The sequence below is a fragment of the Rattus norvegicus genome, chromosome 3, assembly GCF_036323735.1.
Source record: "Rattus norvegicus strain BN/NHsdMcwi chromosome 3, GRCr8, whole genome shotgun sequence".
NCBI lineage: Eukaryota > Metazoa > Chordata > Mammalia > Rodentia > Muridae > Rattus > Rattus norvegicus.
This window is the reverse complement of record NC_086021.1, coordinates 134,014,061-134,029,016: the sequence shown is the minus strand read 5'-3', so window position 1 is coordinate 134,029,016 and position 14,956 is coordinate 134,014,061. Positions and strand designations below refer to the sequence as shown.

The following is a 14,956-nucleotide window of genomic DNA, read 5'->3' as shown; positions in this document are numbered from 1 at the left end:
TGTCCTGGAACCAAGCTGGCCTTGAACCCAAAGAGATCCACTGCCTCTGCCTGTGAGTGTTGCAATTAAAGGTGTGTGCCTGGCTGGTCCTCTGTTTTTGTCCAGTCTCCTGTGCTGGTCATCCTTTTGGTAGTGACCCTTGGTTTTGATGCTCGAAGTGTGGTCATCAACATCACTTTGCAGATAGCCAGAAATGCAGACTCTGCTTCATAGAATCATACGTCCATTAAACTTTAGTCAACTCAATAGGTTTTTTTCTAGATCTTTGTGGCTACTGAATATGGAGATGCTTTTCTGTCTGGTTCTGTTTTCCTGGGCTGTTGCCATTTACTACTGAATTCTCTCTGGGTAAATCACTCAGATACCAAGCATTTAGTCTCAGCCCCTTCCCACTTCAAACACCTCATTCCCAGACTGCCAACCCTAACTCCTCAGCTCTCTGCATCCACCTCTGGATCACTAACACACACCGCATTAGCAATTTCCTTCTGGCCCATGGCTATACATAAATGTGCTGGAATCGTAGAGCTTGAAATCTTTCCGAGACGGCATCAGCCACAGTAGCCGGTGAAGGGTGTGGAAAACTGATTTTGATTTGAGTTTAAATATGTGCATTCAAGTTCAGTGAAGGCCTAGCTCTGCTATATAAGATCTGTGTGTGACCTCTTCTTTGTCTTTCCTGGGGTTGGAAGTCTCTGCATAGCAAATTGGGGATCATTTATAATCGGGTAGGTTCTTCTGGGAATAAAAACAGGATAACATCTTGTTCCTGCCCAGGGACTAGTAGGCAATAGAGTGTGTATACAATGACCTTGTCTATTTCTGGGGATAGGGACTACAAGGCTTCTCTGACTTTTCCCCAATGCTCCTTCTCTTTCCAGGACGTAAGTGAGCAGAACAGCATGGACTGCCCTCAGCTCTACGAACCTGGACAACTGAATCTCCTTTTTAACAAGCGAAGATTTTTCATCTGTGTGGCACATGGAATTTACACCTCATTAATCCTTTTCTTCATTCCCTACGGCGCCTTTTACAATGTGGCTGCAGAAGATGGGCAACACATTGCTGACTACCAGTCCTTTGCAGTTACTGTGGCCACATCTTTGGTCATTGTGGTCAGCGTCCAGGTAACCCTGTTCCTTAACACTTCTGCTTTGGTGTGTCAGGTTTGCATAAGTAGAAGTTCACTGTCAGCTGATTCTGCTTCTTAAGGTATGGGACAGGGAGAAATCCGTGTGTGTGTGTGTGTGTGTGTGTGTGTGTGTGTCTGCCTTTGTCCATGCAGGAGGACGCCAGAGGCTGATGTCAGGATGTGTTCTGCAATCATTTCTTTACCTTATTTTGGGGGACAGGGTATCTCACCAAACCTGGAGCCCCCATTTCAACTGTGTTAGCTATCTGCTGAGCCCCTGTGATCTGCCCTGGGGATACAGGTGTGTGATACCACGTCTGGGCTTTTACACGAGTGCTCGGGAGCTACACTCAGATGCTCTTGCACACACAGCAAGTACTTTATCCACCAGGCCACTGCTCCAGCCCCAGGATTTTCTTTTTAACTACACATTTTGAAATGAAGTCAACAATCTTTAATAAATAACAAGATAAATGTTATTTATTAAAGTGACAAATACCTGTTATCCCAGCACTGAGAGATCAAAGCAGGAGGAATGGTCAAGGCTGGGCTACTGTGTAAGGCCTTGTCTCACAATGTGTGTGTGTGTGTGTGTGTGTGTGTGTGTGTGTGTGTGTGTGTGTGTATTTAAAAAGCCATACTTCTATTCCCTTCTTGTGTTTGAAGAAGCATTTCCAAGAATAACAAAAGTTTCCTATAATTTCAGACTTAATAAGTCCCAGGTTTTAAAGTGACAACTAGAACTTATTTGGCAATACATTTAAAAAAAATCATTTGAGAGGCTCAACTGGCACATTAAGAAGACACTTCTGAGCGGGGAGTCCTCAGTGTTCTGGGCTGGGCTTTGACTTGTTTTCTAGTGCAGCTCTGTTAGATGCCGGTGAGTTAGGGATCATGCAAACATCTGGTCCATTAACACCTGCAGCACCTGACTGATGTGGTGGGCAACCGACCTCTGTGTTATTTTGTTTTTGATTGTCGAGCAAACAGTTAAGAATCAGACAGCATCTTTGTCGAAAGTTACAGTCATCCCTGGCATTTCTTGAGCATTGGGTAAATGAGGGAGATGATAAAAGGGATTTTTCTCTCTACTGATCCTATTATAAAAAAGAGTTTGTCAGGGTGTGTCCAACCATTAGGAAAAGAATAATTAAAACTGACGTGCCTTTTCAGATTATATCTGCAGTCTTCAGACACAGCCATGAGCAGTTTTCAAATAGTCCCAGAAGCAGTTCCCCATGCTGAGCCTAGGACAACAACTGATTTAGCTGTGGGCTGTGATCTCTCTTGAAGTTTAGAAGTCTTCAAAAGCAAGGCTCTATAGTGGAGCCTCACACAGAACTCAGGTCATAAGTGCACATATAGGAAGTTTGGAAAGAGCAGAAAAGTATAGAGAAAAATGAATATTCCCCCACAGTCCCATCTTGATGTTAATGTGGCAAAAATAATTTAGAAGTCAATTTTGTGTAGTTCTATAACTTTGTTTCTCACTTACCTTTGTCTATGTATCTTGCTTTTGTATTATTCTCTGAAATGTCCCATTTCAGCTGTAATGCTTTAGCATAGAACATACTATAATTCATCAACCAGGTCCCTGTTAGATCGCTTCTCTTCTTTCTACTATGAAAAACAACACAGTATCAAACTTTCATAAGGTCTAATTCTCAATGCTTCTTTATTACCTTAAAGTGTGTTCTTTATTGGTGTTTCGTTTGTTGGTTGGTTTGTTTGAGACAAGGTCTCACTCTCTTGGAATTCACTATATAGACCAGACTGGCTCACAACTCACGGAGATCCACCTGCCTCTGACTCTCAAGTGCTTGAATTAAAAGTGTGTGCTGTGCCACCATACCTGGCCAGGCTGTATTCTTACAAGGAGAATTCTGAGTCCAAGGATGAATGGAGGTTTGACATTCTTTTTAACTCATTGCAAAACATCTTCCCAAATGGATGATTTTTAGCTGAAGGGTATAAAATACCCTTCTTAGGCAGGTCTTCGTGGATAACAGATCATTACTCTGAATTAGTTCACAATAAATCCACAGCCTTTGGTTGTCTGGGAAATAATTTATGTGCACTAAAAAAAGTCACATTCACGATTTAAACAGGATTAACTAAAAAAGAATGTTATCTTTTGAAATAATTGTAGATTTTCAGAAGTGTTGACATTGCAGGAACAGTGCCTGTATCTGCTCAGCGTGACTTGTTGGGACCACACATGACCTGTGATGGTTACAAGAAATTACCATGGATACAGAATTACTCCCTAAACGATAGGTGTGGCTCAGACTTCTGTAGCTAATCTGTTAATAAATTTCTCTATTCCAATGTTCAACACGGGATTCCACAGGGTACTGTGCTATCATGTCTCCATAGCCTCTGACCTCTGATGACTTTGTAATCATCCTTCACCTCTAATCACTTTGAAGGATAGTGGTCAGATCGTTTGTAAATGCACCGTGGTTTGCATTGTCTGATGTTTCCCTGAGAGGAGATAGGCTACGGACTTACAGGGAGAATCAGAATAAGATGTTATGTCCTTCATGTTTCTTCCTCTTAGAGCACAGGCACTCTGTATCTGGGCGTGTCCTGTGTACATACCACATCCTCGTTGTCTGTCAGTTGACGGACATCTAGGCTGATTCCGTTTTCAGCCTGGCAAGTTGTATTGTAGCCTGCAGGGTCTAAGCACTGGGTAAGGCCGTGTTCTCACCCAGAAGTCTATAGAGTGTCACTATAGAAGCTAGCTGGCAGTGAGGAAGGTCCCCAGACAGTTAGAAATTGACTTCTGTACGTCCTGCCATCAAAGCGTGTGTGTTGTTTTCAACAACAGGGCTTTACCGTCTAGTGATGGTGGTCAACCAGAGCAGTGGTGACAGTCTGGTTGTCTGGGGAGACCTCTGAAGACACCTTAGCTAACACCTCATAGGGTGGTGTTCCATGTATGATGCTGAGATTTCTGCCTAATCCATGTCTTTTGGAAACAACACTATCTACCCATCCAGGGAACCCCCAGCCAAACTCCCCTTTAAGCTGTCATCCCATCTCCTTTCTTACCACATACATTCTCTTCCCTCTTTCATGAAAAGTTTCTGACCTTTTGATGTTCACAGACACCCTGAGTAAAGCATACAAATCTAAAAATGCAAAGCTAGGATTCACAGTTGAAGACGCGAGCAGCCACGGTCTTTCTGGGTCCGGATTCTCACCTGGTCTAACGTTTCCCCATATGTCTATCTTTGCACAGATTTTATAATTCTACTTTTCTTTACAACTTAGTTTAATTCCATGGTTTATATGTACCACGTTTTCATTATTTGTTCACCGGTTGATGGTGAACACGCCCTGCCTGTGGGAATAAAGCAGCAACGTTCAAGGTTGTACAAGCGTCCCCGCCTGAGGTAGAGTGTAGAGTCTTTGGGTGTGTGCCTAGGAGTAGTACATACAGATCAAATAGCTTCACTTTTCGTTTTCTTGCACAACTACCACACTGATTTCCATAGTAGCTATAGCAGTGTACACTCCTACTAACACTAAATAAGGTGTCCCCTTTCCTGAGAACCTCATTAGCATTTGTCGACATCAGCTTTATTGATCTTAGCTATTCTCAATGGGGTGAGGTGGAATCTGGATGTATTTCTAATTATAACCAATCTTGTTCTAGATCTTTCTTCATCCACCTTGAATGAAACAAGTTTGGAGCTTTTTTCCTCTAGCTTTTTAACTTTTTTTTTTGTATTGAAATAGATTTTTTCCTCACAAAACATATCCCAATTACAGTTTCCCTGTCCAACTCCTCCCAGTCGCTCCTGTCTCTCCTTCCGTCTGGACCCACCCCCTTTGTGGCTGTCATTAGAAAACAGACTTTTAAGAGAATATCATATCATATCATCATACCATGTGCTAAAACAAAGACTAATGGATCAGAACTGCATTCACATGTGTGTCAATCACGCTGATTTAGAAGAACCCTGTTCCCTTGGTGTCCTCCAGCCCCTCTGAGCCTTACACTCTTTCTGCCTCCCTTTCCAAGGGCTCCCTGAACCCTGACGGAAAGGATCTGATGAATCATTCCATGTAGGTCTTCGTGTTCCAAGGTCTTTCACATGCATGTCTGCCTGTGGGTCTCTGTATTTGTTTTCATCTACTGCAGGAAGAAGCTTCTGTGAGGCGGGCTGAGCAAGGTGCTGCTCCAGGGGTGTAGCAGAATGTTGCGTTACTGCTACTTTTAGTTTTTCTATAATAATGGTCTTTGCTTTTACTCCAGGTCCCAGTGCTTTCAAGTCTCAGGCTCTTGGCCACTCAAGCAGTGTCAGGTGTGGGTTCCATCTTGTGGAGTGGGCATGAAGCCAAAGCAGATATTGGTTGGTTGTCCCCACAAGCTCTTGGTCATCATTGCATTAGCATATCTTCTTGCATGACACCGTTATAGGGTATGTGGCTGGGCTATGGTTTGAGACTTTTAATTTTTCCCTTCCTCTGTCTTTACTCTTTTTTTTCTATTGCATATTTTTTAATTTACATTTCAAATGTTATCCTGTTTCCTGGTTTCCAGTAAATAACCCCCCTATCCCATCCCTCCTCCTCCTTTTATGAGGGTGTTCCCTCATCCATCCACCCACACTCTCCCGCCTATGCCCTGACATTCCTTTAGACTGGAGTGTCAAGCCTTGGCAGGACCAAGGGCAGTTCCTACCATTAGTGCCCAACAAGGCAATCCTCTGCTACATATGACGATGGAGCCATGGGTCCCTCCATGTGTATCCTTTGAATGGTGGTTTAGTCCCTGGGAGCTCTGGTTGACTGGTTATGTTGTTCTTATGGGGTTGCAAACCCCTTCAACTCCTTCAGTCCTTTCTCTAACTCCTCAAATGGGGACCCTGTTCTCAGTTCAGTGTGTGTCTGCAAGCATTCGCCTCTGTATTGATCATGATCTGGCTGATTCTCTCAGGAGTTAGCTATATCAGGTTCCTGTCAGCATGCACTTCTTGGCATCAGCAATATTGTCTTGGTTTGATGGCTGTATGTGTATGGGTTGGATCCCCAGGTGGGGCAGTCTCTGGATGACCTTTCCTTCAGTCTCTGCTCCAAACTTTGCCTCTGTATTTTCTCCTATTAATATTTTTGTTCCCTCTTATAAGAAGGACTGAAGCATCTGCACTTTGGTCATCCTTCTTCTTGAGCTTCATGTGGTCTGTGAATTGTATCTTGGGTAATCCGACCTTTTGGGCTAATATCTACTTACCAATGAGTGCATACCATGTGTGTTTTTTGTGATTGGGTTACCTCACACAGGATGATACTTTCTAGTTCCATCCATTTGCCTGTGAATTTCATGAAGTCATTGTTTTTAAAAGCTGAGTAGTACTCCATTGTGTAGATGTACCACATTTTCTGTATCCATTCCTTGTTGAAGGGTATCTGGGTTCTTTCCAGCTTCTGCCTATTATAAATAAGGCTGCTATGAACATAGTGGAGCACGTGTCCTACTTATACATTGGAGTATCTTTTAGGTATATGCCCAGGATTGGTATAGTTGGGTCTTCAGGTAGTACTATGTCCAAATTTCTGAGGAATCTCCAGACTGATTTCCAGAGTGGTTGTACCAGTCTGCAATCCCACCAACAATGAGTGTTCCTCTTTCTCCACATCCTCGCCTGCACCTGTTGTCCCCTGAGTTTTTGATCTTAGCCATTCTAACTGGTATGAGGTGAAATCTCAGACTTGTTTTGGTTTACATTTCCATGATGAGTAAGGATGTTGAACACTTCTCTAGATGCTTCTCAGCCATTAGATATTCCTCAGCTGAGAATTCTTTTTTTAGCTCTGCACCCCATTTTTAATAGGGTTACTTAATTCTCTGTAGTCTAACTTCTTGAGTTCTTTGTATACATTAGATATTAGCTCTCTATCGGATGAAGGATTGGTAAAGATCTTTTCCCAATCTGTTGTTTGCCATTTTGTCAGTGTCCTTTGCCTTACAGAAGCTTTGCAGTTTTATGATATCCCACATGTTGATTCTTGATCTTAGAGTATAAGCCATTGGTATTCAGTTCAGGAAATTTTCTCCAGTGCCCATGTGTTCGAGGATCTTCCCCACTTTTTCTTCTATTAGTTTGAGTTGGAGGTCCTTGATCCACTTGGACTTGTGCTTTGTACATGGCGATAAGAATGGATGGATTTGATTTCTTCTACATTCTGACCTCCAGTTGACACAACACCATTTGTTAAAAATGCTGTTTTTTTTCCCACTGGATGGTTTAGATCCTTTGTCGAAGATCAAGTGACCATAGGTGTGAGGGTTCATTTCTTTTTTTTTTTTCAGGGTCTCTTTTAGAGTTCTATTTATTTACTCTACCTGTCCTGAACATTGAGGTCTGTAGATATAATGTAATTTTTTTTATATTGCTTATTAGCATTTTATTTTTTTTCTTTTCTTTTTTTTTTATTAACTTGAGTATTTCTTATATACATTTCGAGTGTTATTCCCTTTCCCGGTTTCCGGGCAAACATCCCCCTCCCCCCTCCCCTTCCTTATGGGTGTTCCCCTCCCAACCCTCCCCCCATTGCCGCCCTCCCCCCATAGACTAGTTCACTGGGGGTTCAGTCTTAGCAGGACCCAGGGCTTCCCCTTCCACTGGTGCTCTTACTAGGATATTCATTGCTACCTATGGGGTCAGAGTCCAGGGTCAGTCCATGTATAGTCTTTAGGTAGTGGCTTAGTCCCTGGAAGCTCTGGTTGCTTGGCATTGTTGTACTTTTGGGGTCTCGAGCCCCTTCAAGCTCTTCCAGTTCTTTCTCTGATTCCTTCAACAGGGGACCTATTCTCAGTTCAGTGGTTTGCTGCTGGCATTCGCCTCTGTATTTGCTGTATTCTGGCTGTGTCTCTCAGGAGCGATCTACATCCGGCTCCTGTCGGTCTGCACTTCTTTGCTTCATCCATCTTGTCTAATTGGGTGGCTGTATATGTATGGGCCACATGTGGGGCAGGCTCTGAATGGGTGTTCCTTCAGTCTCTGTTTTAATCTTTGCCTCTCCCTTCCCTGCCAAGGGTATTCTTTTTCCTCATTTAAAGAAGGAGTGAAGCATTCACATTTTGATCATCCGTCTTGAGTTTCGTTTGTTCTAGGGATCTAGGGTAATTCAAGCATTTGGGCTAATAGCCACTTATCAATGAGTGCATACCATGTATGTCTTTCTGTGATTGGGTTAGCTCACTCAGGATGATATTTTCCAGTTCCAACCATTTGCCTACAAATTTCATAAACTCGTTGTTTTTGATAGCTGAGTAATATTCCATTGTGTAGATGTACCACATTTTCTGTATCCATTCCTCTGTTGAAGGGCATCTGGGTTCTTTCCAGCTTCTGGCTATTATAAATAAGGCTGCGATGAACATAGTGGAGCACGTGTCTCTTTTATATGTTGAGGCATCTTTTGGGTATATGCCCAAGAGAGGTATAGCTGGATCCTCAGGCAGTTCAATGTCCAATTTTCTGAGGAACCTCCAGACTGATTTCCAGAATGGTTTTACCAGTCTGCAATCCCACCAACAATGGAGGAGTGTTCCTCTTTCTCCACATCCTCGCCAGCATCTGCTGTCACCAGAGTTTTTGATCTTAGCCATTCTCACTGGTGTGAGGTGAAATCTCAGGGTTGTTTTGATTTGCATTTGAGGGTTCATTTCTTGAATTCAATTCTATTCCACTGATCTACCTGCCTGTCTCTGTACCAACGCCATGCAGTTTTTATCACTATTGCTTTGTAATACTGCTTGAAGTCAGGGATGCTGATTCCCCTAGAAGTTCTTTGATTGTTGAGGATAGATTTTGCTATCGTGGGCTATTTGTTATTACAAATGAATTTGCAGATTGCTCTATCTAACTCTATGAGAAATTGAGTTGGAATTCTGATGGGGATAGCATTGAATATATAGATTGCTTTTGGCAAAATGGCCATTTTTACAATATTAATCCTGCCAATCCATGAGCATGGGAGATCTTTTCATCTTCTGAGATCTTTTTTGATTTCTTTCTTCAGAAACTTGAAGTTCATGTCATACAGATCTTTCACTTGCTTTGTTAGAGTCACTTGCTTTGTTGAGGTATTTTATATTATTTGTGTCTATAGTGAGGGTGTCATTTCCCTAATTTTTTTCTCAGCCTGTTTAGCCTTTGAGTAGAGAAAGGCTACTGATTTGAGCTAATTTAATACACAGCCACTTTGCTGAAGTTGTTTTTCAGGTTTAGGAGTTCTCTGGTGGAATTTTTGGGGTCACTAAGTATACATATCATCTGCAAATAGTGATTTTTTGACTTCTTCCTTTCCAATTTGTATCCCTTTGATCTTTAGTTGTCTAATTGCTCTGGCTGGGACTTCAAGTACTATATTGAATAAGTAAGGAGAGAATAGGCAGCCTTTTTAGTCCCTGATTTTAGTGATATTGCTTCAAGTTTCTCTACATTTAATCTGATGTTGGCTACTGGTTTGCTGTATATAACTTTTACTATGTTTAGGTATGGGCTTTAAATTTCTGATCTTTCCAAGATTTTTAACGTGAAAGGGTGTTGATTTTTGTCAAATGCTTTCTCAGCATCTAATGAGATGATCATGTAGGTTTTTTTTCTTTGAGTTTGTTTATATAGTGGATTACATCGATGATTTCTGTATATTGAACCATCTCTACATCCTTGGGATGAAGCCTACTTGATCATGATGGATGATGTGTTTTTGGATTCGATTTGCAAGAATTTTATTGAGTATTTTTGCATCGATATTCATAAGGGAAATTGGTCTTAATTTCTCTTTCTTTGTTGGGTTTTTGTATGGTTTAAGGAGAAGCATAATTCTATGTGGCTTCATAGAAGGAATTGGGTAGTGTTCTTTCTGTTTCTATTTTGTTGAATAGCTTGTACAGTATTGATAATAGGTCTTCTGTGAAGGTCTGATAGAATTCTCTACTAAACCCGTCTGGTCCTGGCCTTTTTTGGTTAGGAGGCTTTTAATAAGTGCTTCTATTTCTTTAGGAGTTATGGGACTGTTTAGATGGTTAATCTCATCCTGATTTAACTTTGGTACTGGTATCCGTCTAGAAAATTATCCATTTCATTCAGATTTTCCAGTTTTATTGAATATAGGCTTTTGTAGTAGGATCTGATGATTTTTTTTGAATTTCTTCAGAATCTGTTGCTATGTCTCCCTTTTCATTCCTGATTTTAATTTGGATAATATCTCTGTGCCCTCTTATTAGACTGGCTAAGTGTTTATCTATCTTGTTGATTTTCTCAAAGAACCAGCTCCTGTTTTTGTTGATTCTTTATATAGTTCTTTTTTTTTCTATTTGGTTGATTTCAGCCCTGAGTTTGATTATTTCCTGACATCTACTCCTCTTGGGTATATTTGCTTTTTTTTTTGTTCTAGAGCTTTTAGGTGTGCTGTCAAGCTACTAGTGTATGCTCTCCCCAGTTTCTTTTTGGAGGCACTCAGAGCACTGCTTTCATTGTGTCCCATAAGTTTCGGAATGTTGTACCTTTATTTTCATTAAATTCTAAAAAGTCTTTAATTTTTTCTTTATTTCTTTATTTCTTCCTTGACCATGTTATCATTGAGTAGAACATTGTTCAGCTTCCGCATGTATGTGGGTTTTCTGTCATTTTTGTTGTTATTGAAGACGAGCCTTACGGTGTGGTGATCTGATCAGCTGCATGGGATCATTTCAATCTTCTTGTATCTGTTGAGGCCTGTTTTGTGATCTGATCAATTTTGGAGAAGGTACCATGAGGTGCTGAGAAGAAGGTATATCCTTTTGTTTTAGGATGAAATGTTCTATAGATATTTGTTAAATCCATTTGGTTCTTCTCTTAGATTCTCTGTGTCTTTGTTAAGTTTCTGTTTCCATGAGCTGTGCATTGCTGAGGGTGGGGTGTTGAAGTCTCCCACTATTATTATGTGAATTCAGTGTATTCTTTGAGCGTTGGTAAGGTTTCTTTTATGAATGTAGGTGTCCTTGCATTTGGAGCATAGATATTCAGGATTTTTCCTTTGATGAATATGAAGTGTCCTTATCTTTTTTTTGATAACTTTTGGTTGAAAGTTGATTTTATACCATATTAGAATGGCTACTCCAGCTTGTTTCTTCAGACCATTTGCTTGGAATTTTTTTCCAGCCTTTTTTCTGAGGTAGTGTCTGTCTTTTTCACTTAGGTGTGTTTGCTGTATCCACCAAAATGCTGGGTCCTTTTTATGTATCCAGTCTGTTAGTCTATGTCTTTTTATTGGGCAATTGAGTCCATAGATGTTGAGAATATTAGGGACCAATGATTGTTGCTTCCTGTTATTTTTGTTGTTAGAGGCGGAATTATGTTTGTTGAAATTATGTTTGGGTTAGTTGAAATTAGATTACTTTTTCCCTTTTCTATGGCATAGTTTCCCTCCTTCTGTTGGAGTTTTCCATCTATTATCCTTTGTTGGGCTGGATTTGTGGAAAGATAGTGTGTAAATTTGTTTTTGTCATGGAATATCTCGGTTTTTCCATCTATGTTAATTGAGAGTTTTTCTGGAGATAGTAACCTGGGCTGGCATTTGTTTTCTCTTAGGATGTGTATGACATCTGTCCAGGATCTTCTGGCTTTCATAGTCTCTGGTGAGAAGTCTGGTGTGATTCTGATAGGTCTACCTTTATATGTCACTTGACCTTTTTCCCTTACTGCTTTTAATATTCTTTCTTTATTTTGTGCATTTGGTGTTTTGATTATTATGTGACAGGAGGAATTTCTTTTCCAGTCCAATGTATTTGGAATTCTGTAGGTTTCTTGTATGTTTATGCGCATCTCTTTCTTTAGGTTAAGGAAGTTTTCTTCTATAATTTTGTTGAAGATATTTACTGGCTCTTTAAGTTGGGAGTCTTTGCTCTCTTTTGTACCTATTATCCTTAGGTTTGATCTTCTCATTGTGTCCTAGTTTTTCTGGATGTTTTCTGTAGGGAGCTTTTGGCCCTTTGCATTTTCTTTGACAGTTGTGTCAATGTTTTCTATGGAATCTTCTGCTCTTGAGGTTCTCTCTTCTATCTCTTGTATTCTGTTGGTGATGCTTGTGTCTAGGCCTCCTGATCTCTTTCCTAGGTTATCTATCTCCAGGGTTGTCTCCCTTTAGGATTTCTTTATTGTTTCTATTTCCATTTTTAAATCCTGGATGGTTTTATTCAATTCCTTCATCTGTTTGGTTGTGTTTTCCTGTAATTATTTAAGGGAATTTTGTGTTTTCTCTTTAAGAGCTTCTACCTGTTTACCCGTGTTGTCCTGTATTTCTTTAAGGAAGTTATTTATGTCTTTCTTAAAGACCTCTAACATTATTAGTTGTGATTTTAAATCAAATTCTTGCTCTTCCAGTTTGTTGGGGTATCCAGGGCTTCCTGTGGTGGAGGAACTGGATTCTGATATTGCCAAGTGCCCTTGGTTTCTGTTGCTTAGGTTCTTGCCCTTGCCTCTAGGCATCTGATTATCTCTGGCATTAGCTGGTCTTGCTGTCTCTGACCCTCCTGCAAGCCTGTGTGTCAGCACTCCTAGAGACAGGCTTTCTCCTAGCAGGATCTGTGTACAGAGAAATGTATATACAGTGATTCTTCTTATAACATGGACCAGGTTATTTTCATTTGCTGGTGATGAAATGACAAGTGGTGGAAGAACAAATTGCAGGTTTTGGTTTACTGTTATGGTAGCCCAATACACCAGATAATTAGCAGGTCTTGACCAGGATGGATTGCAGAGCTCTCTTCAGTTGTAATGATCCTATAGTTCATAATCTTCTGCTTCTAGTGTCTTTAGTGCTACTATGCTTCAGAGGGCAGCAAAGTGCAATGGGAGAGGAACATTTTCCTGTGTCTAGAGAGGGATGTGTTTATGCTATGGATAGAGTCCCTTCAGACAGAGTAGGAGTCTATAGTCCTTTACCTCCATGTCTCCTGAGGCTTCTGCTGTGTAAATAGTATTGCTGCTGCCACACAAGATACAGGAAGGGAAGAAGGGACCCATTCCCAGACCACACAAAGTCTATGACAAAAAGTCAGAGATTCTTCTTTTCTGTAATTTGAGGAATGTAAGAATGGGGTCATTGGAATGAGTTGGGATCGTCATATAAAAATGTCACACCATTTTATAAAATTAGTAAAAATAAAACTCTTGGCATTTCACTTCCTGAGGCCATTTTGGCCTTGGCAGATACAGTTGCCCATATACCTGAGCTCTAGACACTTGTCTAGCACTTGCCACTCTCTTGTGTGTGCATAGAAGCAGAGGTCCAGTAATCTTCATGTTCCAGCATACCCCTGGAGGCAAACATCTGTGTACACGATTTTTATGCCTAAAAGGCTTATCTTTTTGCATTTGACTTTATTTGCAGATAGCTTTGGACACGAGTTATTGGACCGTGGTTAATCACGTCTTCATCTGGGGCAGCGTTGCTACCTATTTCTCCATTTTACTTGCTATGCACAGTGATGGTGTCTTTGGAATCTTCCCTCGTCAGTTCCCCTTTGTTGGTAAGTAATCCTACCTGTTGTAAGGCCTGCCGCATACTTAAAGTCCTTTGTCTTTATGACTTGTTTTTGTGTTGTGTGGGCGCTAGAAATGGCCAGTACTCTTTCTTCTAGGAATTGACTGGTGTACCTGAAGCCTTCCAGACATGAAAGAGGTTCCTAGAGACTGCTTTTTTTTTTTCTTGCCAGATAGAACTTATAGGTTCCCATGGCCGAGATGTAGTAGGCTGTGTCCTAGAAGACAAGGGGCATAACATGTGTATTTACAGCCTGTGAAAAGTTTCTTTATTACAAAACAGGAAGGAGGGGGAAATAGCCAGCTCTTCTTGTATCAGGCTACCACCATCATATCTGTCAGAGTTCTCCCACAGACATCATCTGCTTTTAGATGAAAGAGAAGTGATTGATAAATTAGAGCCCTCTATAAATTTCTGAACATCCTTCCAGAAGTGGCCAGAAGAGAAGGCTGGATAGGTGTAAGGGATTGAAGACCAGCTTAATAAATTGTGTGATGTTGAACAAATTTTCTTTCCTTTCCATGATTTAATATTTATCTATAACTGGACTATTAATGGTTCCTATTTTTAATATAGAAAGTAAGTTACTACAAATGAGTTACTACACATAAAGCATTAGGATGGACCCTGGTTAAATAAATAGTGATTCTGATGATAGTTGAGTGTTTGTCTTGGTTAGGGTTCCTACTGCCGGGACAAAACACCCATGTCAAAAAGCAACTGAGGGAAGAAAGGGTTTATTTCATCTTTCCTTTCCTGACTTCTGTCCATCATGAAGGGAGGTCAGGGGCAGAGACTCAAAGTCAGGAACCTAGAAGCAGGAACTGTTGTAGAGGCCACAAAGGAACGTAACTTATTGACTTGCTCTCCATGGCTTGCTCAATCTGCTTTTTTATAGCACCCCAGATGACTAACCTAGCGGTGGTCCCACCCACAATGGGCGGGGTCCTCACATATCAATCTAATTAAGAAAATAGACTATAAACTTGCCCACAGCCAAGCTTATAGAGAGTCTTCCTTCCCAAATAACTCTAGCTTGTGTCAAGTTTACATAACACTAGCCACCCATAGTATTATTATGCAAGAAATTGTGAGTTGAATATATTTGAGGGCATCATGGGAGAATTTGGATGTCTGATGAGCTATCAAGGAACCCCTAAAATTCCTTCAAGCCTTGAAGTTACATTATTTAATAAAGAGGATACATCCAGTGTTCCTATGTTAAGGTCCACACTTCAAAATAATTCTGCCAAGATCACTGACTTTTACACAGGA

At 40.8% G+C, this 14,956-nt stretch overlaps 1 protein-coding gene across 12 annotated transcripts in view; it reads left to right on the top strand.

Annotated features, from left to right (window-relative positions):
* Atp8b4 (ATPase phospholipid transporting 8B4 (putative)) overlaps positions 1-14,956 on the top strand; it is a 204,028-nt gene that overhangs the window by 183,378 nt on the left and 5,694 nt on the right. For all 12 annotated transcript variants that reach the window (XM_039106842.2, XM_063285310.1, XM_039106844.2 and 9 more), the window contains 2 exons: positions 882-1,127; positions 13,529-13,667. In XM_039106842.2, coding sequence (XP_038962770.1) covers positions 882-1,127; positions 13,529-13,667 — 385 coding nt within the window. The remainder of the gene's footprint in view (positions 1-881; positions 1,128-13,528; positions 13,668-14,956) is intronic.